Genomic DNA, 27,330 nt, shown 5'->3' with positions numbered 1-27,330 from the left:
CGTAAAAAAAGTTGTTTCGTTTGTCTCCTACCCCTGGATAGTACTTTAGTACTATCACACATTTTTACTGCGCACGCCGTAATTTTTATTGAGCTCCGTCGTGGACCAGTGGTCCTGCCTGCGGAGGGCGATTTTGAAATCCATACAACCACCGGCAAAAAGCTCGAGGCTTCAGCACAAATATATATACATTTTCATTCAAATTCCACCGCAGTTGCAGAGCTTCAGAGCTGCAAGCTTAATTAGTTTATAACTGGGGGTGAATTTTGAGCGGAACAACACAATGGGGGCCACAGGGATAAAAGGATAATGTGGGCCTTTCCGTTATGAATAATTCAAAATTAGTTGAAGTAGCATCTTTATTATGCAAGTTTGAACCGGCTCGTGCTGCTCGAGAGCACTCATGAACTCATCCAATCTTGGTGCGCACCAGCGATAATATGAATTTCAAAACGCGCGCACTCCTAGATTTTATATTATTCGCACTGCCGAGTGGATTTGTTTTTCTAAAGCTTTATTCATTATGCATCTCTCGCGATTGTTGTCTCAAGTGGAACCAGATGAGAAAATATAACGAGTGCGATTTTTCCCTTTCTTTTTGTAATGAGACAGTCTTGTGGAAACACAATTCTTTGCCGGTCGGCTGCCGACCGGGAAATTAATGCAGTCCTTAACAGACTTTTCCCATTCGTTTTGCGGCCCGCAGGAATCGTAAAATTTTATTCAGCACCGGCCGTCGGAACTTTTTCCAACTGCTGCCGTTCCATAAAAAGCGCCGTTTCGATGAACAGGATTGACTTCAGGAAATAACACAAGTTGGGCGCCCGAATCACAATATCAAACGAAAATGGTCTCTCTCCGGCCAGGAAATGGGAATTTATAGGGCGTCGGTATTTGGTGTAATTGGACATTATTTTTGCTACCCTCCACTTTTGAAAGTAGATTGCACCCCTACGCCGGTAATAACGCCCATCAACCCCGACAGATGTTGGATGTTCCACCTTTTCGTACCCCTTAGTGTGCAGCAATTCCATGAGGTGGAAGCACACGCTGGCCAAGACTCTGGATCAATAAATTTATTAATTCCACATTTTTATTTTTTATCTAAGTTAAAAATTAATAATTAAAATTATAGAGATCATATTAAAACATGGGATTTGATAAGGAAAAAAATACTAAAACTTTAAATTCAACGACAGTAAAAAACAGTCAAATAATCAAATTTTTCAGGATTCTAGAGAATTTAAATTTATTTCTTCTGTCTTGTCCATTGTGTATTGCAGAAAATTGAATTTTCAGATTGTATAAAAAAAATTGAAATCCATGCGAAAACCTATGAAAACAAAATTTAATTAAATCGGAGCTCTAATAAAAATTCTTGTAAAATATTATATATAATACAAAATAATAAAGTGCAAATTTTATTCAATTCTTTCATTGATGATTTAAAATGCAGTGATTTCAGTAAAGTTAGATAAGTGGCAATTGAAAAATATTATTTGAAGTACTGCAAAAAGTGTAGTGTTATTTTCAACAAGATGAAAAATTAATCAATCAACAGCAATAAATTATATAAATAAAAAATCATGATTCCATTTGATTTTTTGTAAGAAACCAATCTCTCTTCTCAGTTTTATACATTTAATTTAATTTTACAATGGCTTTGATTTATTTAATACAAATATGTAATGTATTCATGGCATTCATGCTAACTATCAACTTGCTTTTCCGTTGGAGGTAAAGTTCGCATAAATGCTTCAAGTTCGTCCTCCTCGGACTCAACCGTCGACGCAGCACTTTCACTTTTTATCACAGTTACGGGCGTTTCTGAATCAAAATAACTGTCCTCTTCGTCCCTCTCTTTGGCACTCATGTCGTCATAATCTGCATTTTGGTCAACGGAACTGCAGAAATTTCAAAATTAATGCATAAGAAATTTGTTGGAATTTATATTTTAGCACCTGTAGTCAAAGTCTTTGTCCTGCCCCCTAAGAAAGCTGTTGTACATGTGCGTGACAAACTCCTGTCTGAAGAGCAATCTTTCGTCCTCGTCTTCATTCGGCTCCTTTCTTTCCGGCATTTCCTCTTCGTCACTGTCCTCGTCACTTTCCTCCATGGCAGCCTCTTCTCTGTCCTGTTGGAACTGATGCAAATTCGCCTCTGCCTCTTTATCAAATCTAGCCATCAGAAAAGTAGCCAAACTGAAAAAAAAGAAAGATTAATTAATTATAAAAATAAGTACAAAATTAATTCATTTTTACGTCATATTTTGGAAATTTGCTCTGTCTCTTTCGTAAGTCTCGTCTTCTGTCATGTGTTGTCCGACGAGCTGGTCGTACAGCAAAGGATTCCGGCTTTTCATTTCCGTTTCGCTGAAGTAGCTCCCTTCCTTGACCAGCTTTTTCAAAGCCGCGTATCTCCTGTTTTTCACCAGCACGTTCTTTTTATCCGCCAATCTTTTCTGGATTTGATCTACGTGGAATTTAATGGAATATTCGCCACCTTCGGCGCAGTCCAGATTTTGAAAGTAGCACAAGTGCTCCTCAATCAGGTGCGACCCGAATCTCTCCAAGAACCGCTCAGGGTGGCTGCTCAAAATTTCCTCCACGATTTTGGCCCTCTCGGTGAAGTCCATCTCAGGATCATCTCTCTGCTCACTTTTCACGATTGCTGGCGAAACGGAGACGTGCTGGACGATTTGCGAGAAGAGACGAGCGGACACGGTCCCCTCCAGACACATTTTCCTCAAAGAAAATTTCAATAATATTTCATAGAAATACAAAAAATTATTGCTAGAAATTTCAGCAGGCTTCACTCGTTCGCTCGATGTTGTTTATTATTATTGTCGATGGATGGACTGTTAAAATTCCAAGTCCTGGCAGCATCCACCATCTGGCGGGCAATACAAAGACGAAGTTGCTTTCGTTAGGTCGCTCGGGTGCTCGCAGATGGTACCACCAACTCAATTTTCGTTGCGTTTTTTATGACCGAACAATAATTAAATTATTCATATTGCAAGACGACGATCTTAAATTTTTTTACCAGTTTCAGTTTTTTTTAATTCTCATTTTAATAATGCATAACTAAATTAATATTTATTTTAATTTATTAAAATTTAAAAGTCCTTCAGATTAAATAAGCTGGTTGAATTATTGAAAGACACAGTTAAAAAACAGTTCCAACCTTTCATTCCAAAGCATTCCGAATTCAAATTTCTAAATAAGAAAAATAAGCACATTCTGCATAAAAAAACAACAATAATAACTATAATTATATAAAAAAAAGTAACAGAATAATTTTAACTGTTTTTATCATTTTAACTTTTATTCCTTATAATCTTATGTTTCGATTTGAGCATTTCCAAGTGAATCTGAGGGGCGATTGGAGGATTTTGAAAATTGAATAACCTTACTTTGATTTTTACATATGTTCAAGAAGGTGTCTAGGGGTGTCCACTCACAAATTTTCAGACCCCTAAAAAGGGGCGTTCCCAAAAATTTTGATAGGTCAAAAATGGGCAAAAATTAATTTCAATTTGATTTAACTTTGGAACGGATAAAGCTATCTTAACGGTTCTAACTGATTCTGGCCTAACTTTTTACGCTGAACAACTTTGCTGTTGACACCAAAGTTGTAGGTCAAAGGTCAAGGTCACTTTTTGGTGACCCTTGGTAAAAAAGTCATTTTTTGAAGATGATGGCCACCTTCAATTTTTTTTGTGGTATAGGAAAAAATGTAGCCCGTGAAATTTTGCATCACATATGTAAAATTTGGGAGGGTGTTATTTTTTGTTTTTGAGTAATTAACCCCTAAATACAAAAAAACGTGTCCGACGAGGATATAAATTTTTGCAATAATTGCCAAAAGCAAAGGGAAACATAAGGAATCGTGCCAGTTTGGTTCTAATGCTTAAAAAACATCATATTAGGGTGAATGCAACATACATCTGACCCCAAGGGTCTTTCAGGGGTGCTTTTTACCCTTTCGATGGTCTTTTAAGCGTTCGGAAAGTTTATTATATAATTAAACTGTGTTTGATATCAATTCCTATGTTTTACGGTGCGGAAAAGACGAATTTTAGGTCAAATACGTCTCCTATTGTCATTTTGGATAAGAATTTAACATAATTATTGATAAATTTCATTTACTAAAGTAGATTTTTTCATAAGATTTTGAGATGTTAAAATATATGGTCTAAATGATGACTATCGATGTAATTGACCTAAAATTCGTCTTTTCCGCACCGGAAAACATAGGAATTGATATCAAACACAGTTTAATTATATAAAAAAATTCCAAGACCATCGAAAGGGTAAAAAGCACCCCTGAAAGACCCTTGGGGTCAGATGTATGTTGCATTCACCCTAATATGATGTTTTTTAAGCATTGGAACCAAACTGGCACGATTCCTTATGTTTCCCTTTGCTTTTGGCAATTATTGCAAAAATTTATATCCTCGTCGGACACGTTTTTTTGTATTTAGGGGTTAATTACTCAAAAACAAAAAATAACACCCTCCCAAATTTTACATATGTGATGCAAAATTTCACGGGCTACATTTTTTCCTATACCACGAAAAAAATTGAAGGTGGCCATCATCTTCAAAAAATGACTTTTTTACCAAGGGTCACCAAAAAGTGACCTTGACCTTTGACCTACAACTTTGGTGTCAACAGCAAAGTTGTTCAGCGTAAAAAGTTAGGCCAGAATCAGTTAGAACCGTTAAGATAGCTTTATCCGTTCCAAAGTTAAATCAAATTGAAATTAATTTTTGCCCATTTTTGACCTATCAAAATTTTTGGGAACGCCCCTTTTTAGGGGTCTGAAAATTTGTGAGTGGACACCCCTAGACACCTTCTTGAACATATGTAAAAATCAAAGTAAGGTTATTCCATTTTCAAAATCCTCCAATCGCCCCTCAGATTCACTTGGAAATGCTCATTTAAATTTATGTTGTTTAGAAATATGAATTAAGATATTCAAAAGAATTTTAAATTTTGAGTACTGTAAAACTAAATATGCATATTTTTTTGTAATTTGGAATATATTTTTATTATTTAAGACAAAACCATTGGCGAAAATCGTGAATGAAATTTATAATATTAATAAGTCTGCTGTGTCATCGTCCTTGCATAGATTATTTTTATTCGAATTACGAAGAGACAATTTTTTTTGCTACACTGAATACTCGAAAAGTCTTTCAACTTCAATGATAAATGAAACGAGGAAAAACCATAAAGTGTATTTAAAATATAAGCTATTAATTAATTTGCTGCATTTTACTAACACCACGCATCATTAGGTACAAGTTTATGAAGCTATATAAACAAATCATCATATTTTTACAGATCATGTACTAGGACAAGAATCTTTACAAATGTGATATAGTCATAATATCACATCCCTCATCAAAAGTTTTATGGAAATAAAAAAATTATATATTTACAAGTCATTTTAAAAGCAGTCGATATATAAAAATATTATAGTTTCCTTTTGGATGTGCTTTTTACTACAGAGGCAAAAATTCTCTTAATCTTGTGAATGGGCTGGCCGCGTGTTATTCCGCTTTTTTGTCAACATGCAATAAATCAGCGGGGAATTTTTCGATCCTTTTCAAAGACGTGCCGCGGCCACCACATTATTAGAGACGGCGACAGAGAGGAGTCACACGAACACGAAATCACAACATAATATAACAATCATTCGAAAAATGCCTAATGAAAACGTCTTTTAATGCATTCCTCGTCGGGGAGGGGGTCGGCTCTCTTTCATCTGCCATCCTCTGTTTGGGATATGATGGAAAACGCTGACATCGGAATGCAATGAAGCGCGCCGCTGGAGCCAAAGCAGCGAGTTTGCAGCGCCAGGTGAAGGTCGATGTCTCTTGGCGCGGACACCAGAATCAGCTTCTAATTACATGCAAAACGAGCACCGATCTCTCCTCTCGGCACCCTTTGTTTAAATCCGCCGCAACCTGCGCGCATCGATTAACACAACATGAGAAGTGAATTATTCCGAATTTTCTCCGCATGACAGACAAAAGGCAGAGAGACGTCAATAATTTATATATATACAAAAATATAACTTGCTCTTTTCGTTTGATTGCGTCTGTATCTAACGTGTGAATATATCTTACAAAGGCACCACTGACTGAGCTGGTTTCACCAATGAAAACAAGTTTTAATATTCTTAATATTTAAGGCAGAAAGGCAGAAGGAATTATTTTTTTATTACCATTTTATTTATATGAATTCAAATTTGAAAAATTTAGTGTCTTATCAATAACTTGAACTAAAATATCAAACGATCAGTAAAAAAATTGATGAAAAAAGTTTATATTGAATATTAATGACTTTTTTCTAACTCTTTTTGTGAAGCAGGACTGAACAAATAAAAAAAATTTAATAATATAAAATTAAGAAATTAGAACAATATAAATATCGTTCTTTTTTTTCCGATAGTGTGGGTTTACCGCGGCGGCCGTGTCTCTTTTGATGTCGGGCGTTTTAGCAGACATCTGCTAGTTGTAAACCCTTTCTTCTCTTTTTTCCAATTAAATTTTTGTATTGACCGAGAAGAATAAATAATAATAATGATAAAAAAAGTTTTGTCTTAAATTTTTATTGTTGCATTTCTATTTCAAAGATTAATGTTTTCCCCAGAGCTTTGAGTTTACGATCTTTTCTTATGTTTTGCTTTCCTGGTTGCTCTCCTGACAAATTAGAATTTATATTCAAACGCGCAGGGCCATTTTCATTAAGTGCTTATCACGCATGTAAAACACGCTCGTTTTGTGATAAAGTGCGCACGAGAGAGGCTGGACGCTCTTTTTTTCTCTTTTTATTCTTCCTTAGAGAGAGGATGAGTACATTACCATAAATATTTGCCTCCCTGCTGAGCGTTAGAAGACAGATTAAGCCGTGAAGAGTCGTATTTATAAAGAGATTCCGCCAGAGAGATGCCGACACAAACCTTTAATGAGACTCAAAACTGGTGGGCAACTTTTAACAGATGCCGTTTTCGAAAGAAGAGAGACCATACACGCAGCACCCATATGCATATATATGAGGTGCTATAAAAACGGCATCCACCGCCGTGCAGCAGTCGTGCCACAGACCGCGGCAGAGAGGAAAAGATATTATTTTCATTTGTGCCATGGACAGAAAGATTAAGTGCCAATGGACTTTGAATTATATCCATGTACTCAGGCGAAGATTCAAGGCTCACACCCTTTTTGATTTTGTGCATGGCCAAATTTTCTATTATGTTGAATGAGATGAAATATAAATTGGAGGGTAAATAATACAATTTTGTTGAAGAGTCAATGAAATTTTTCTAAAACGTAAAAAATTACAAAACCCTTTTACTTGCAGAACAATAAAAACAAAAATACTCAATTAAGAAGTGAAACTCCTTTTAACACAAAAATATTAAAATTATGATGAACTTCCTCAAGCCCAACCATTAATCCAAAACGTGATTGCTTAGTTTTTTCTAAATGGCTTTTTTACAATTTTTTGCAATATTATGTAACTCTTTTGACAAGCGTGTCCTGCAAGTTGCATTTTTTTAATTTGTCTGGCAGCTTATTGTTATAAACCGTGAATGATTGTGGGAGGTATAAACGTTCTGACACCTTTATCAAAACGCCTATTGATTGGATTACAAATCATAATAAGATAGGCTAAATTTTTTAATTACGTGAAGAAGCTTTGAAATTGTATAGTAACATAAATAAAAATCTTTTTCAAAATAAAATAAAATATATCAGTTTTTTAGTGCAAAATATAAATGGTGTTCTCAAAGAAATTTTGCTGAATAAGTAAATTAGTATCTGAGCATATTGGTTTAATTGAGATACAGAGTGATGCAGAGCTAAATTATAATTTAAATAACTTGCAAATTTCATTTTATTAAATTGCGTCAAATTGACTATGCGATTTTAGGGGAATATTTTGATTCTTTCAGAAAGTTTCTCTACATTTATATGTATCTAATTTATTGTTCCATTAAATTTGAATACAAAATAATAATAATATCTTGTTTTAGCCTGAAAATTATGATAGATCCAAAATTGTTTAGTTTCATTGAAATTTCCTAATATGTTGTAATGTTTTTGTGCAAAAGATGGTTTGTCTCTCATTACTAAATTAATTCACAGCTATTTGACCCGTTGATTTTTTTTTATTTGCTAAATAGCATTTAATTTTTAACAGTCCAATAACACTAATTAACTGCATGATCATGTTTATTGATTTTTAATATTTACCATTTTTTATTAAACCAACCTCGATACAACACACTCATTCAAATCTGTAATAATTTTATTTGAAAATCTAATTTTCACTTTTTTGTATAAATTCGTGTTGGAGTCAAGTAAATCCAGAGCAAACGGAATAAAGACGAGGAATTTTCGAACGTAACAGAGTCCATAAGCGTAGCAGTAGCACACATTTTGTCTGTCCTTGTATGAAGATACAACAAACATAACATGCCCAGCAGACAGGAAGATAAATTGCTTTCGATCACGTGTGCTGCGTTTACAATGTGAACACATCTGCCCCAAAACTCTTTGCGCCCGCAGAGAGGCAAACAAAAAGCAAAACATGCAACCCCTTTGAGTCGAATCGGGCGCTGCCTTCCAATTGTCGGACGCTAATCCTTCCACCGACATGCCACGAGCGCAAATTCCAATCTGCTCGTAATCTCGTAACAAGCACAATTGAACTGACCATTGGTCATTGCAGCTTATTTCCACTCGAGCAAACCGGCTCGATGGAAATTTTGGCTGCTTTTGTCGTTTTCAGCATGGCAAAGTGATTCAGAACAAGATTAGATCAACCCCTTTCTATTTTATGCAGTGTCCGGCTGCGGGAAAGTGTAAGCAATTCTTAATTATTCCGAAAATTTTACAAACCAGAGAATGATTGACTTTACAAATTTATTATAAAATAGTTTATTTAAATATTTATAACTCGTCAAACAGTTAACTTTATATTAAAACTTAAAAATATTTAACACTGATATTATTATTATATTTTTACATTATTTTTTATAAATTTTATTTAAATATTGCTAATCTATAAGCTTCAGTTTTTACCAACTTCGCTCTATTTTGTTATAAAATAAACCAGGATAATTATAATTATATAATTATTTATTTTGAATCACACATGACATTTGAAGCGACCACTGATACTTAATTATAGAATGAATTCTACCAGCTCTTGGAATTTTAATATTAATTTTGCATTCCTAGAATCCTAAATTGTAAATAAAAACCAGATATTAAAATTTTAAAAATTAGTTTCCAGATAATATATTTAGGTTTAAACTTGATTTGCACTGTAAGAAAATCGCTTATAATATAATTTTTCCAATGTAAATTTATATTTTTTGTAATTTTATAGTTCGCAACTGCCTTATTATGTGTATATTTCATGTGTGTTGCGAGGCGTGTATAATTCTCTTATCAAGTTATACGGCAACATGAAAATAATATTTATCCATCCGCCCGGCAGCTCCTTCTATAGTTCTTTGCGAATCGGTTGTTGTAACTCAAGTCATAATATACACGCACTGAGCCTTCACGCAGCAAAGTACCTATATGTAATTCGATTACCGTGTCCTACTTACACGAACGCGAAAGAAGAGAGTGTCTGGTGACTTTTAATTCTTTCTGCGCAGGAATTTAATCAGTGATGGCAGCAGCAGAAGCGGAATTAAGAAAAGTTTAGGATTAAAAGGATAGAGTAACTCGGGAACTCTTGATGTATCATATTTATTTGTGGAGATATACAACCCACTTTGTTATTTCATACATAAGAAATTCATAATCCTTGATTTCATTCAGAAGAAATGATTTTTGGCTCTTGCAGTCTTCCATGTGCAAAAACCAGAAATCGTGTTTCTTAATGGATGTTTTTAAGATCATTAATATAGTTTTCAATAGAAAATCCATACAAGACTTGCTTAATTTTCTGAGGTTTTCGACCAAATGTTATAACTATTATTAATGATTAATCTTCACAATTTGTTACACATGAATTTAGAAAAAAATGTCAAGAATTTATTTATTTTTCGCATATTTTGAAGAGAAATGATAAAATATTTCAATTTTCATATACAAAAAACAGAGAGTCCTTGTGACAGAAAAGCGATGGTTTGAATCTCTCCTTTTTGTAAAAATTTATAAGAGGCAATAATTCAGTCTCTGCAACAATCAAACTACGTATTTATGAAAATCAAACCATGCATTATTTGAAAAAAAAAACTGGTGATTGTTGGAATCGCTCCTTATTCAAAATTGTTGATAGAATCAGATTCTGAGTAAACCACTTTGCAAACATCTCCATATTTGAATTTTCCCTGATCAGCAAATCATGGCACTTAGCAAAAAGGACGCTGGGAAGAAGCAGGACGGGACTAGTGCTCCTCCACCCTCTCCGAAACCGGCAGCTGCACCGGCGGCGAAAAAGAAGAAGGGTGGCAAGAAGAGGAAGGGCAGGAAAGGCAAGAAGAAGCAGCTTTCGGCCGAGGAGCGGCGGCGCCTCGAGGCGGCCAAGTGGCAGGCCGTGCGGCCGCAGTTGTTGGCCGAAAGGATCGCCCAGAGCAAACCCGAAATGCCGTACTTTCTGCAGGTCGAGTACGCGCTGCTCGCCGACCGGGCGCTCCAACGACGGGAGCAGGAAAAGTCGCAAAAGCGGCAGCAAGCCCTTGAGGAAAAGCAGCTCAAGGAGCGCGAGCACATGACCGTGGTTGACGAACGGCACTTCGACTACCTCGAGGACAAGTACCAGAAGGCCCTGAAAAACTGGATCGACGTTGAGCACAAACGCGGCACCATCCACGAAAGGCACCTCCAGAAGGTAAAGGACATCAGCAAGACCTTGTACCTGAAGAAGCAGGACGTGTGCAGGCGATTTAGGGAGCAGGAGAAAAAGGACAAGATGCTCTTCAAGGACGAGGCCAGAGTGGGCCGGATTTTGAGCGCAAAGTACAAAGACTAACTTTTGGCAAATCAAAAATAAATCAATAGTTCAACGAGTTCGTGTAATTTTTTTTAAATAAAAAAAATATAATACAATCTTTTATTTTTTCCATTTTTTTTAATTTGGCAAGCTATAGTTTCTGTTAAAAAATGCATATGCGATTTTAAATTTGTCAATGTTACTTAAAAAAATGTCGGTACAGGAACATCTCATAAAACACTATATTTCGTCATCGTTTCGTTTGAATATAAAAATATATTTCGTCATCGTTTGAATGTAGAGAACTATAATTCATCATCGTTTGAATGTAGAACTATATTTCGTCATCGTTTGAATGTAGAACTATTTTTCGTCATCGTTTGAATGTAGAACTATTTTTCGTCGTCGTTTGAATGTAGAACTATTTTTCGTCATCGTTTGAATGTAGAACTATTTTTCGTCATCGTTTGATGTAGAACTATTTTTCGTCATCGTTTGAATGTAGAACTATATTTCGTCATCGTTTGATGTAGAACTATTTTTCGTCATCGTTTGAATGTAGAACTATTTTTCGTCGTCGTTTGAATGTAGAACTATTTTTCGTCATCGTTTGAATGTAGAACTATAATTCATCATCGTTTGAATGTAGAACTATATTTCGTCATCGTTTGAATGTAGAACTATTTTTCGTCATCGTTTGAATGTAGAACTATTTTTCGTCGTCGTTTGAATGTAGAACTATTTTTCGTCATCGTTTGAATGTAGAACTATTTTTCGTCATCGTTTGATGTAGAACTATTTTTCGTCATCGTTTGAATGTAGAACTATATTTCGTCATCTTTTGAATGTAGAACTATATTTCGTCATCGTTTGATGTAGAACTATTTTTCGTCATCGTTTGAATGTAGAACTATATAGCCAATATATTTAATTTACAATATTTGCCAAATTAGCAAACAATTTTTTCCCAGACGCATTGATGTATAATTTTGAGTTTCCAGTGTTATTTACTTAATTTTTCTTATCATTGAAATTCATTAATTTTAGTTTTACCAATTTTTTAAATAAATTAATCAAATACAAATTTATTAAATTATATAGAAGTTTTATTGAGAAAATTTGATAGTTACTATATCAATTTAACTTTTATATTATGAATTTTCATCAAATTAATAAATTACAAAGCTATATTCTACCTTTAAAAACTTTAACTATAATAATTAAGCATAATTTAAAAATAAAAAAAAACCATTTCCACTTCAATAGTTCATGGCGCAAAAGTTTTTTGGTTTTCATAAAGTTCAAATATACACGGAGAGACTCTGTGTCCGATCATACTTCAATTTTATACGATCTGATCGCCTAAAAACGACACAGTGAAAAAAATCGTACAGCGTTTACGATCTGGTGATCGGACAGAGCGAGCAAGCTAGATTGTATAGCGCGTTCGGCGTGCTCGCATAAGCTATACGAGCGAAAGCCTACTATTTTGTCCGATCAGAGATCGGACAAAACAGCGTAGCACTCGATCGGCTGCTCCTTACGATCTTTGATCGGACAAACTAGAGGATCTTTGCTTGTATAAGCTTTACAATTTAGATCTTCTGTTATTATTTTTATTTTTCATTTCATATTTATTTTTATTTTAGGAATTCAAGTGATTAACAAAATACAAGTTCAAATAGAGTTTCATATTTTTTATTTAGGAGTACAAAATACAGAATATAAAATTTATTTGTTATACATCGTCAAAAATCAAATTAACAAATAATGGCACAAAAGTTTGACAAGTTTCTTCAGCTTGTCGTCATGCTCAAGAATTTTATGTGACATATTATTAGTCTCTTTTACAATAAATTTAAAAAAATGCTACTCTTGCTCATTTTTTATGCTATTCAATTCTGGCATAATTCCTTTAAATTTAACAATATCATATCAAGCTAAGTTTGCGGAATTCAAATTTCAAAGAAAGAAAATGGACTCATCACTCTTAAAAGCGCTTAAAAGGTTGATCCTCAGTTTTAGTATCCTGGTGGGGTGAAATTGTGATGTTGTCCATCCCGGCCGGATGCAGTTTGGTTCTCGTGGTTTGCGAATCAGTGAAAATTTCTGCAACATTTGAAATTGACAAATTAAATTGCTATAAAGATCATTTTAGGCCTTGCTGTACCAAAGCATTTATGAATTAATTTCCTAATAGAAATGCAAACAAGAAGACACCTCACCTTTTTTAAAGTTAGTTTCTTTGTTCCAATTTTGAGCCGCTGCGTAGCACTGCATTCAGGGAGGACTCATAGCTTGGCAGCAGCTGAATTAACTCAAGAGATTTTTCTGAAAACAGATGAAAATCGAATTTCAAATACAAGACCTTTTAATTCAATGTGTTTTAATTTACCTTCAGTGCGTGGAATTTGAATTCGATCTCAGGGGCAGTTTTCTTTCTAAATTGTTTGAAAGTTTACAGACTTGGGAGCAATACATCCGCACAGGTCCAAGTCTTCTCTCCAACTGACGCCAAGCCAAAGTTTTGGTGGGAAGCTTCGGAAAAACGACCGTTGGCTATTTTTGAAAAGGAATTTCTCGAAAGTTGCTGATAAACAAGCGCGGTTCTCTTGGGCGCGTTCCGATCAGACCAGAAATTTTGTCTGATCGCTGATCGGACACCCCGTTCATTCACGCTGATCGTCTCATGTGGAAGAACTGGGTCGCATATTTTGTCCGATCAGTGATTGTAAGGACTATTCTTTACGATCTAGATCGGACAATTTATACAATCACTTTTAGGTGATCAAAAATCTCACATTACTTCCGATCAGATCGGATACATTATACGATTGATCGGAAGGATTTGCTCCATACGATCACGCTCGGACATCCAGTCTCTCCGTGTACCTTATATACTTTCGGAACGGTTATTCCTCACAGAGGAATTTGAGTCACACATTACTCCTTTGAGTCGCAACGCAAACACAAAAGTATATTGTGACAAGGAAGTGATAAAATTGAATTAAATGTGTACACAACTGTGCCGATTGTGCATCGCCGTCCTAATTCTCGCGCCCTTTCATTAGACCTCGCGCCGCCGCTGTCGCTTTGAAAAGGACGCGCGATATAATAAGGAAATGCTGTCGGCCGCTAATAATTTTGTCACGTCCCTGCAGAAAAACCCCTTCACGCTCAAATCAACACCTGAACGGGGCGACGCACCCTCAAAGGGAAAAGTAGCAGCACCCGCAATTACAGTATCACGTAGACGAAAGGGCGCCGCCGCGCGAGATGAAAAAACTTTTTTTTTATCTCCTTTCTCAGGAGGAATCACACGTATATAAAGGCGGCACATTTTCCTCTTATCATCTCGCGCGACGGAATAAATTCCCCTCCGCATCGTGTTTCTCTATAATATTATGATTTTTATTACTTTTTAATCCTTTTCAACCGTAAAACGCCTGCCGTCTTTTTAGCTGTTGCGTCATTATCCTCCGTCTTGGGTATCTTTTCATTTAGGTATAGAATTTGTCAGGAGAGTGGATTTTACAAAACCAAAAGAGTGCCCATTGGTATATTTTTTTTTATATTTCAGTGTATGCCCCACTGAGCTACAATATTGATCTATATTTCCATTGCCTTCTTTGCATTCTTTTTATCTCTTTAAATTAAATATGATCAACAGAACCAGCGCCTTGTAAGAGATAATTTATTCTTATAAAAACACAACATCAAAATGTGCCAAGTGAGAAATATATAAATAAAATATTTTTCCGTTGGAAGTTCAATTAAGATTAAAAGAAGCAAAAAAACAAAAACTTAGAAAAATATTAAATGACTTAAAAATATACAATTATGATAAATTTTAAATTTAAAACCAAAAATACAATCAATCTATATAAAAATTTATTTACATAACAAATATTTTACTAACTAAACAATTTGCTACATTTTTAATTATTTTTATAATAATATGATCACTATAATTGTAAAAGAGCCCGTTTCTTTCTACATTTAGTATTTTGACTTAAATTTTCATTTCATAAATTATTTTGTATTCGCATCCTCAGTGAAATATTAAATACTCAAATTCCACAACCCGGTTCTATAGTAGTCACCGCAGTATACCTTGGATACTCTTATAATATTCAGAGACATTAATAAAATTTGTTTTATTTTTCTGAACACAAATAACAGATGGCCGCGCGGCTCGTCTATCATATTTCGTTCGAAAAGCCGCGCCGAGTGCAATCAGGCGGCAGCTTATAAGAGGCTGTTTTCACGAAATTAGTTATTCAAACTTTTACTCGCGCGGCTCACCACGTGTGTTTATCCTTGAGGCTGATTATATATTTTTATGGGGCTTTTGCTGATGGCCGGTGGATGAGCCGCTGTTTCCCTATTTTGTCTCTCGTGGGCTTTATTTATTTTGCTCCACGCCAATCCACAATGCGGGTTTCTCGACGCTCTTGCGGTGCTTCGTCGTGTTGTGGATCAAAAGAAAAAAGAGCGGAATCTCCACAAGTGTGAACCGCCGATTGGCACAGCGGGCCAACACACATCAAGCACTCGCCCACAGAGAGATCCGTCCGTCTGTCCATCGCGTTCTCCGCCAGATTAATGTATACGCGCGCGAGCTACCCTTCTACGGTTTCATTTATTTCGATTCCACGACCGATGCTTGCAAGTTCTCGCATTTAGAGACTCAACGCGGTGGCAAGAGACACGTACACGCAAACAGAGGCGATGAAATTTTACAAGTGTTAAAACCTAAGCTGCCGTCAGGTCATATACCATTTCAATTAAATTAAAAAGTAAAAATGTCCAGAGCCTCTTTATATGATATCGTCAGAAAATTTGATTTGGTTAAAAAAATTTAAAATTTGTTTAAGAACTCACTGGCAATCGTCGACAATTTTTGTGTTTGTTGAGCAGTTGATTGTTTCATTGTCCGTGGAAACTTTATTTTAAGATGAGCTCAAAATGCGATTAAAATAAAAAACTGAAATTATGTATAAATTGGATAATTTATGCAGTATATGGGCGAAAATTGGTTAATTTAAAATTGTTATTCATTTTTATATAAAATTCTTTCTGCGATAATGATTTTAATTTTCTAATATCTAATTTTGTAAAATTTCTTTACTGCAATAAAATTTATAATTGTTATTTTTTTAAATTAAATAAATATAAAACAATTAATTAAATATTTGCGTTATACCTCAATGATATAGATTGTATATAATGTTGCTAGTGAAAAGTAAGAGAATGAAAATTCAAATCTATACAGAAAATTCAATAGTCTTGACATCGTTTATTATATCTTAGATAAATTATTATTTATTTGTTTGTTCTGGTAAATTTTAAGACGCATCTTTAAGGTGGCATAGCCGCGAAGTAAAAATTAGGAAATTATTTGATGGCGAAAATTTGAAAATTTCGTAACCAAATTCAAAGAATGTGTAACAATGACGGGGAAATAGCCACATATATTGTTTTCAACAATTTCAACTGTTCAAATCTCTAAAAAAAATCATCCGTAAATTTACATGGTCAATTTAGCAAGTTTTTATTTTTTATTTGCACCCTAAATGAAATTTAAAACCTTAATAACTTTTTTCGCCCCTCATCACAGCAGCTTATCCAACCAAAATAATTTTTAAAGCTCAATTGACCATCTGCGTTGTGGCGCTTATAAATATATCAAATCTTACACTGGCCACAAATTGGACGTGCACAAAACTTCTCTGGGGAGAGAATTTTTGAAACATGACAACCTTCACGGCTAATAAAGAACCACCCGCGAACAGAACATTTTTCTTTAAAGCATTTCATAACACGCAGCATCTTTGTGCTGGGAATCAGGCATGTGCCTAATTTGGCTCATTTGAACGCGATTATTCCTGACACGTCGGCTCTTGCCCTGTGAAATCCGAGTCGGCTGTGAGTGGAAAATATTGTGTTCGCATTATGTAACAATAAATCTCGCGATTGTGCGCATATTAGGCAAACACGGGGATTTTCCCCAAAAGTGCTAGTTTTAACCACCGGGGGTGGAAATCAGAGACGCTGGTCTTTCAAGCGTTGCGCTTTTTTAACATGATCCCCGCTTTTCTAACGTTTTAATGTTGAAAACCGCAGCTCGGACCTATTTTCACAATATGCTCCGGCTGCACATGGATTTTTCTGTTTGGCTCGTCTTGCCATATTTACTAGCTCGAATACTACACCACGCAAATACATTGGCAGGTATCGAATTTCCGAAAAGCAGTAGCAACAGCCTCAGCCGCGCGCAGCCTCCATTTAATGATTGAGTTGTTTTCAAACTGACGGATTCGACTTGACAGCACATTGTGGAAGAATCTCTTCATCACTGGTTTTTTTCTGCACACAAGCAACAAAGGATAACCCCTTAATAGACACTGAAATCAGGGTTAAACCTTCAGTTTTATGACCTTATGTACCAGACAAGAATAACGTTGTTACTATGCGATTTAAAATTTTTCTTTACATTTAAATGAATAAATGTGGATAAGAAGCATTAATAATAAAATAACATAATTTAATAATAATTTATAATAATAATTTATAGGAACACATCATGGTATGTAATATTGTAAAATCAATTTAAAATAATCAAAAGATTCTTTTAAACCTAACAAAATCAAATAAAATTTTAAAAACAATGATGGTATTAGAATTTCAAATGATTTTATAATATTTAAATAAATTTAGAAAATTTATTTTCAATTATAAAAACGATTATTAACTGTTTTAAATAAGAATACTCTAATATGGTTATTATTTGCTAATTAAATTTAATTTTTGAGTTCAATCCTTTGAATATATAATTTTCAAAATTCTAGCTAATGTACAAATTTGGATATAGATGCAATCCATTCAATTAAAAATATTTTTTCATCCCTTAAATTAAGCCAGTTAATAAATTTTCCGGTTAAAAAACCAACTTGATAATTACTGATCAACCTGTTTTAAATATTATGCAATTTTATAGTGATTATTCTGATGTTTATTTTGTTTTGAAAATTTTTTATTTTGTTTAAAATTTTTATTCCTTGTTTATATACTAAATTCTTTCTACGGGGAGGAAAATTATGCAGTTCTCGGAAACGATGAAAATATTTCCATTTTTAATCAAAATACCAGGAGTCAGCAGGGAGCTTTTTGTGGGGTTTTATTTTTCTCTCTTGCTATTTATGAGAATTATGTTTGAAGGGTGGCTGCTGCGTTCAAGTTAGTGCCCCCGACCGTCAGCAGGTTTGATGAGATACGAAGTGAAAGAAGAGCGACTTTATTTGACATTTTTTCCTAGAATAATCCCAATATCAGGTAAACACTTCACGCACTTCACGCTCATCGAACAGCAGGCAGACAGCGAAATCCGTTTGCAACAATACAGCCCTGATTAAAGTCAAACACGAGAAAGAGAGAGAGATGGAAGACCGCTCGCTGATATTTCAATAAACGCATCAAGTTGATTTGTTTTCAACCAGCTTGACACTTTCAAACACATTCCCAAACGCCAAAAAGAAGTCAGAGCCTCTCATAATACACATTTGCCGGGCCAGTGATTCCCCAACAGTACTCAAAAAATGCAAGAAAACAACTTTAGCTATAGCTTTTGTCATTGCGTGCGACAATTTCCAATTCAAAACTGCATTATTTCGCTAGAGTAGCTTCGCAGCACTTAATCCTATTATGTTCAATAAAAAGCGCACACACAGATTCAAATATAATATGAAGCGGCGTCCGGCAGCATTTTTTACTCTCACTACTACTTCTTCTTGGAATGAAATCAGCTGTCGAGTAGGTACACTTTCAATATCAGCGCGGTGCACTGAGCTGGCAATTATTATTCTTCGCTTCTGCTGGTTGGCTCTTTTCAAAAGTCTTGACACCTTCATCAGCAGCGGTTTTGTGCGCGCCGAAACCCTTTCGCGCATCCCATAGCTTTTCTCTGCTGGAGATTCTCTCGCCTCTCGATGTGATCTGTCCATCATCAACTTCTTTCCACTTGAAAGAGCCGCCAAACATCACCAAACAAACTTTGTGCTCTTTGGAAGGAAGGCGAGAGTTGTGCTGCAGCCGAAAAGCTCATAGAGCAAACACAAAAACGAGCCCTTCAATCAGTTTTTCCTGCTTGGAATTCTAAGCCTCTTGAATGTTCCATCTAATATTTATCTTCGGCGCTTCCGAGAAATTGCAATCTTCAAAAATATACAATAATTTTATTTCAAAAAGAAATCTTTATTGAATTTTTATACTTATTGTGTTCATTTAATTTCCCGCAAGAGCGCTTTAATTAAAACAATTTACGGTAAATTGAAGGGTGCAAATATTGGCAGACTCCCGAGCTGCACCGACGACCGAAGTAATACAATAGGGAGTTTTCTCTGCTCTCAATAATATCCCACTTAATTACATAAATAAATATCAGGGCCCGATTTGTTTGTTCTCTGGCTGCTGGTGCTTTGAAGGGATCAAAGGACTAACAATAATCTTTTGAGCGCAGAGCTGCTTCGTCTGATCCCAAATGTTTATTTTTTAATATAAAGGGTTCACATTATTATGATTTGACGCCCGCCAGCAAAAGCAGCGGCACTATGTGGGCACATACTAGAGCTGGAATCCTTTTTATTTGGTTTGCATTTCCTCTGACAAAGGAACGGGGAGTTTTCCTCTTGCGGCTTGCGAGCCGCGTCCACGCAGCTATTCTCAATTTAATTCCCAATATAAACGCGCGGCATGCCATTGAGCCGCCGCGCCACAGTTGCAATTCAAATAACAGTCTGCAAGAATGTCACCAGCTGTGTAAATAAATACTTTATATTGGCCCTATTTACATTTAGATGTCATCAAAACATTATGTATCGAGCAGCGCTAGAGGAAAAATTGTGCAAACTCACTCGTTCGTACTGTATTGGATTATTTTGGCTTTTTTATTTGGAGCCTTTGAGCCCAGTGAAATTCCAGGAAAATAAAATGTATATTTGCAATAAAGATTTGTATTAATGTATATATAATATAATAGTTCCGTGTACTTCTAAACTCCAAAAAGGGTTTAAATAAACCAATGGAAATGTATACACATTGAATAAACTTAATCTTAGTAGTTAAAATAAATTGAATGGTAACACTCGCGGTGGATTTCATGAAAAATTTAAACCGTGCGAAACTCGTTGCAAAGAAAAATGTTTTCAATTTTTTTAAGTCTAAATAAATATTTATAATTATTCTTTTAAAACTTTTGATAGAAAATTACTTACTTTAATCTTCCATTAAATTATTTATTATATTGTTAATTATTTTCTACGTTTTGTTTTAATAAAAATATAAGACAGGATTGAATTATTTTAAGAAACCAATAAAACATGAAATATCTTAATTAAATAGTCATTGAAATTTTTTGAAAGCTATATTATATAAATTTAGTTGTCAAAGACAACATCAGTTTATAGCATTAGTAAAAATTAGTTATTCTTTTACGGTGCATCTTTTTACATTTAATTAAAAATCTAATTTCCAATCTTTTGCCCAGGATATTAAATAAAATTATATTTTAATTCCAGTTTTGTCACAAATTCTAGGGAAAGATATTTCATTATATTCAAATTCATTTAGTTAACTTAAGGAAAACATGATCACCTGGACATGCAATCTGTACAAAATTTATTTTCTTTATCTCTTGTAAAAATCGCCTTGTATTTACTCAAAAGTAAAGTAATATCTTTAAACTCATGCGTTTTGGAATAAATTATTGTTATTATTTTTTTTTTTTTTAAATAATAAAAGGAAGTTTGATACTGTTAAAACAAGGCGCTGCTGCTCTCGTTTCCAAATGCCCTTTACACAAAAAGCCTCCGAGCGAGAAAGCGCGATGGTTCAAGTGGTTTGTGCAATGCGCTCATGGTAATAATTCCTTTCATGAGCGCACACAGCTAAGCCCCCGGAAAGTGAAATGTGACGCCTCGTCTTTGTTATTTTTTTACTTCACTCCCCTAAACAACTTTGCTGTATGATATTTTTTATTGTACGTGCGATGCGGCCCAACACCGGCAATGCAGAGATGCGGTCCGCGCTCACGCGGCGGAAAATATTATTCATTGCTACTCGATTCAGAAAGGATTTAAAATAAATATGGTGGACGAGTGCATTTTTTGGGTTTCATCGGCACTCGATGCCGGGGAGGACGCGGGATTATGCATTATATTATTATATTTGGAGCAATGAATATATATGAAAATATGCCGCACTTGTACGAGAAGCCCCAGCAAAACAAGATTATTTGGACGGTTTGTACTTTTGTATGGGTGACGTCCTGCAAAAATATTTTCGTGTCACGTTTTCCATTGAGGGAAACGAAGGATAATTTTTTTATAATATTCTGTAGCAATTAATTGTTTTATTCAATAAAAAGGGAAAATGTTTAAAGCTACTTTTTCGTGATATTCTTTAATGAAGTGTTTAAAATTTCAACTATTTGTTGTTTTAAATAAATAAAAAAATCTAGCAAACTTACTTAATATAAGGTATTGTCGGTTGCACTAATTTTGGAGGTTTAATTTTTCTCCTGGGTGCAACTGGTACAAGATCAAGACAGTGCCCTTCTGCCCTATTTTCTGGCGTTGCATGGCGTTGCTGAAAAATTTCCATCAAATTCTGTCTTCTAGTATTTATTTTTGGTTTCAAATATGGTAAATTAATTTAATAAGTTTAGCATCTCAGTATAGGGTAAGAATTTTCTTAGATTAATCTAGATTAATCCAGATTAATCTTGCGTCTTAAAAAGAATTCCACGTTAATTAAATTCATTATTTAACACTGCATGTATATTTATTAATTGACAGGTTGAAAACGTCTCAAGAGCTTTTTTGCCACTGGAAAAAATTAATTTGCATTCGGCGTGGAAAATTTAATTATACATGCGACGGAAAAGGCAGTTGCAATCGTCACGCAAGCTATATACATGAAAATAAAACGGTGGCGAAGAGGAGCAGCAGCCGCACAAGTCCCACCATTTTCGTGCTGCAGCGTTAGTTGACACCCAACCTCCCCTATGCTTTTGTCTGAATGCAAAATATTGTTATATGAAATATTCAATGCTTTAGTACCCTTCTCATTGCGGCGCGCATTGTGCGTATCATCAAACTAACTAACCTTGTATGGGAGGGCGGGTCCTGGAAAAACTGCCACCCTAATTCACTTTTTCATCTGCGCGCTAAACCGGGGGCTGCTGCCGCTTTTCTCATTATTGCCACACCGCACACATGTTTGGACCTGGGCATTCACAATATTGCACGGCGTGCATGCAACTTGAAACAAGCAGATGACAAAATCATAAAAATTTGATTCGGTCGCATTGTACACTGCGCGGCACTCGGATTGCACAAAGAGAGGAGAGAGAGAAAACCGGCATTTGATAATTTTGGCTTGTTAGTGTGGGTGCTATAGTAAATCATATGGAACTCATTTTATTAATTCCAATTATTACTCCATTCAACTGAAGAGCGTGGAATACTACAAAATAAGTCAATTGCCAACTGCATCCAGCAATAAAACGCAATCCGCTCAACACAATTTTTATTGTTATTTTTATTTGCATTTTAATTACTTTTTTTAAAGCTAAAAATATTTAAATTTTTATTTTATTTATTCAATATCATACAATTCTTACATAAAATAAGATTTTTAATTAAGATGCTAGAATCCTGTATAAACAAAAATTATATAATATACATCTCTTTCAAAAGAGTTTTTTATTATAAATTTAATTGATTTAATTTATTGTTGATATAGCATTTGAGAGACGCATTTTTGATGTTTCACAGTTAAAAATTGAGTTCATGCTTCATGGTTGAAAAGCATTTTGAAATATAAATAAAAAATACATTTTTTGTACCCAATTCACGCCAATTTCAAACAAATTATAGATTTTATTTTTTTTTAAGCGGAATAAATAAGTAAATTATTAACAATGAGATCAACTGAACTTTATTCAAGCAGCTGGAAGTTGAAAGACAGCAATACATATTATTGCAAAAGTATCAAGTATTCTTCTCTTGAAAAAAAATACCAAATTTCACACGCAGCAGATGGGCAGTTCGGAGAAGCGCATATATACCCTTTGACAGCCCTTTGCGGTTTATTGTTACACAAATATACAAACTAGATAAGCTTGCAATCCTTGCTTCCTCTCTTTCTCATTTGAATTAAAAAATCCCGAGGTTTGTCGTTCAGGGCAAACGAACAAATTCCCTGCTGAATAAATTTTATCTTGACTCAAATCTGAGAGACAGATCCGATTACGTGCACGAAAATAGCTGCTGCCTGCAAATGTGATTAAACGCTAAATAAAGTTGTTATTCCTTTGCATTGCGCGTCCGACATTTGTGATCTTTTATTTACACAGCAACCCTCTTTTGTGCTGGTGGCATGAGAACGGGGCATGCTGTTTTCAAAACCAGAGCAACCCCATTGCAAACTCACCACCACCAGAGGCAGAATATGATGATGTCTTCGCACAATGGAAGGTTTTCTACGCTACATTTTATACTTTGGATCTGATTTATTGGCTGGCTGTTGCAACTCGCGCCACGACCGGCAATAAAAAGAGCATGAAAGTTTCATTTCAATTCAAAATTTGGTCGCCTTTGTGGGGAAACGAAATGAATTATTTTTCTATATATAACGCACACCGTGTTAGAAAAAAGGTTGCTGATTGAATAAAAACGATTGAATTGTTTGCTTGTGTTCATCGCAAAAAGGCCAAAAAGGCCGTGCGCGAAAAAATATTGAGTTACATGCTAGATTTATTAAAGTATTTTTATTTTTGGAAAAACCGGAAAGAAAATTGAATTTATAAAGCAAAAAATAAAAAAAACGTTTAATTAAATAAATTTATTACTTTCTTATATTTTGTGCTGTTAGCTAATTTCATATTCTCGGAGTAAAAATTAATTACTAAATTTCATTGGAAACCTCAGGAGAAAGGAGAAAAATAGCTGTTCAATTTAAAATATTGTTATTGAGAGCGATTATTTATAATGCTTTACTAATTTATTTCCTTTGTCAATCGTAGTTGAAAATTAAATTAAAATGAAAAACAGAATTAAGTTAAATAGGTTCAAAATAGTGATGTATTATTAATAAAAATAAACAAACTCAGGAAATAACATTTTTATTATTATTCCGCCCTGTAAGCTGCTCTTCCTGCTCCTCTCTTATCCTGATGATCAACGCTAGATAATGTAGCAAAAAAACTGCCGCCGAAAAGAGCTGCAGGATCATCAGCAGGTATAACATGTAAACATCATCATTAGCACACAAGCGCAGCCAGAAAAGAGTGGAACATCATTATTATTTGTCTCGTCGGCCACCAGCACAAACTGCGGAGCAAATCTGAGAAACCCGAGATAGCGCGCCTGTGATGGGCAGATGATATCATTATTATGCTGTTGTGCTATCAATATCGTGATCGGGGTAATTTGAAACCAACGTCGTGCATTCGGAAAGGTTTGTTGATGAGCGCAGATAGAGGCAGAAAACAACTTATTGTCCACCAACAAACTACCACAAGAGGAGCATGAGGGTATTATTCAAATGCCCCATATGTGAAAAGCGTGTATACGTTTTTCAATATGGCACATATGGTGGTCCTTTCGAGGGGAAGAATGAGGGCTGTCTCTGCCAAGGAAGAAAGAAAATATCGCGCGCGTCTTGGGCGAGAGAAAGTGAAAAGCAAAAATCTGTCCGTCTAAACGCGAGCACAAAACTGTTAAACGCCGGCTTATATGGTTAGCACAGCAGGCATAGGGAATTTGGCTTTATCCTCAGTAATAACAATTCACGCGCCAGACTTTCCGGACTTTCACTGATGTCTCTTTTACTTATTGTTGCGATGTTACACTGAAAAAGAAGCAAGAAGACAGTGCAGTTTAAAAGGGAAACGGGAACCGATTTCACCGTAAAAAATTGTAATTTTCTGCTTTAAGAATTGCCACAAAAAAGTAATGAATTGAAAATTATATCTAAAAATTATGAAAAGTACCCAAAGTTAAACTTGCAATTTTCCATCAATCGAGCCGAACCCAGAGATTTCAATGAAAGAATTTTCTCGCCATTCAAACCTCCCAGCATGCTTTAAAAATTCTGCTAAATATAATTTGACTGAATTTTTTACATTACTTAAAATTATTTTGTATACAAGTAGTTACTTGGCATATAAACATTTCAAACAAACATTGAAAAGGTGTTTATACGATTCCTGCTTAATAATGTTGTTGTCGCGGATGAAGGGTTTACGAGTAAATGGCTATAAAACGACTTGCTCGTTAGAATGCTATTGTTGCGTTCATTGTGCGGCAGAATGAACATCATCATCAACGCGAGTTTACACGCGGCTGTTGTCATGATGGGCTGCGTTTCCAAATCCACCCATAGTCCTAACAATTGCAACCAACAATATATTTTTTATGTCGTATATTAAAATTAGCAACTTCAAGCATTCTAAGCGAATTATTTCATTTTACAAATAGCAAAGCTGACAAGGATGTTCCGTAGCACACGCTAAAATATAATTTTTCCAGTCGGTGGCTTTCTCACAATGGGGTGCATCCCGCAGATGACGAAGCTGGAAATTTATCTTTTAAATTATTGCTCATGCTTGACTTGCGGATAAAGTGTGCACTGATTACTTTTGTCCGAGCTCAAGTTGCTCTCCGCAGATGTTTCTTTTATCTCACTTTGGCGCTCTCACCCAAGAGCATCTTCTCGCCGCCGCGGCAAAACACATTTTTATAAACACATAAAATATTAGATCTCGTCCGTGCGCGCTCCGTTTTTCCGCGCGGCGCATTGTTACAAAAACGTCATCGCTAGCGCAGGAGAGAAACGAAGGCCGCACCTAAAAACACAATATTTTCGCAGCTTTGCATTTCTGTTTACCCCCCACAGAACATATTTTGTGTCGGAACCACACATGCCCCTTGTATAAATATTAGGGACTCTTTAGATAAGAATCACAATATGATGCAGAGATCCACTTGAGTGTGCGAAAAGCATTTTCACACCTATGTTGTGCAAAAAAATGAGCTTCACAGAGATCATCAAACGACTCGGTGCCTCATAAGTTGCATGAGAAAAATTCAGAGCGGAGAAATTAAAAAAAAAAAATTGTAACAAAATCTTTGAGTGCGAAAATCACATAAAGGCAGGATATTTGAATAAAATTGTTATTTATAATATGAAAGTCAATATATAAAATGTTATAAATTTTTTGCTTGTAAATGCAAACTGTTCTGAAACTTGTATTTCATAAACGGATATTATTATTTGCATATTCAAAAGCTGCAAATAAAAGTCGGCAAACATACGCGGGGAATATTCGCCAATGTACATTTATAATGAATTTCAGGAGCATGCATTCTACCCCCTCATTTGAGCGCTGGTGTGACTGGTAATAATACATATGTACACACAGAAAGCTGCACACAGAGAATGAGCACAACATTTATACTCTCAGGGGAGCGACACACATAAAAGCTGTCATCTCTTGTGGTTAAGATTTATATCGCGCATAGGTAGAATGGATGAAAAATAAAGCTGCATGCTACACACACGAGTTATGAATTATTATATATTAGCCTGGAAAACTGTATAAACGCTGCGCCGCTGTTGACGTCTTATTCAATGAGGAGGGTCGCCTACTTTAATCCTTTTGATCATCTAAAAAAGTTCAAGGGTTTTGATCACATAATTTTAAAATAAAAAGAAAAATATTTCAAATAAGTTTTTACATATATTTGTAATTCTTAAGGGATTTTTCAAAGTGGGAATTAATTTACAACATTAAAATACCTATTTTAACTTTGTATAATCTTTGGTGATATTTCATCTAAATCTAATTTGGACAGTATTATAGTGAGTAAGAAATTATTGAAATTAAAATTAAAACCAGAGAAGATGCTGATTGTGAGTATAGATTATGAAGAATCCACTTCTAGCCATTTTAATCAGCAGTATACAAAAAGAGCAAACGTCTTTATCATATTGGATCCATGATTATTGCAGGCATTTTATTAAAATCGGGTGGCTCACTTAATGAGCTTCCCTTATATGTACCTAAATTATAATGTCAATAATGGAAATATGAAAATGAATCCTAAAACTTCTGAATGAAGTTATAATATTATTTGAATTCATTTTTAACGGTATATAAAATATAATTAAGAAATCACATTTAAAAAAAAAATTGCATTTAATAATCACAAATCGATATTTTTCAGAAGCTTATAATCCGCACCCCTAATCAACGGGCGAGTGCCGCTAGGGGAACATAATAACATTACGTGCGTAG

The 27,330-nt window shown here is 34.9% G+C and overlaps 1 protein-coding gene across 1 annotated transcript; it reads right to left on the bottom strand.

The window, feature by feature from the left end:
* Positions 1–1,505: 1,505 nt before the first annotated feature.
* LOC132194235 (coiled-coil domain-containing protein 97) lies at positions 1,506–2,859 on the bottom strand. Its single transcript, XM_059615395.1, has 3 exons — positions 2,262–2,859; positions 1,962–2,201; positions 1,506–1,904 (listed from the first exon to the last, which is right to left on the bottom strand). The coding sequence occupies exons 1-3, from the start codon at positions 2,738–2,740 to the stop codon at positions 1,709–1,711; spliced, it is 915 nt and encodes a 304-aa protein (XP_059471378.1). The 5' UTR covers positions 2,741–2,859; the 3' UTR covers positions 1,506–1,708.
* Between the last annotated feature and the right edge of the window lie 24,471 nt (positions 2,860–27,330).

This window comes from Neocloeon triangulifer, unplaced genomic scaffold (assembly GCF_031216515.1).
Source record: "Neocloeon triangulifer isolate White Clay Creek 2 clone unplaced genomic scaffold, ASM3121651v1 ptg000001l, whole genome shotgun sequence".
Taxonomy (NCBI): Eukaryota; Metazoa; Arthropoda; class Insecta; order Ephemeroptera; family Baetidae; genus Neocloeon; species Neocloeon triangulifer.
The sequence above is the reverse complement of the archived record's forward strand: the minus strand, read 5'-3'. Positions and strand labels throughout refer to the sequence as shown.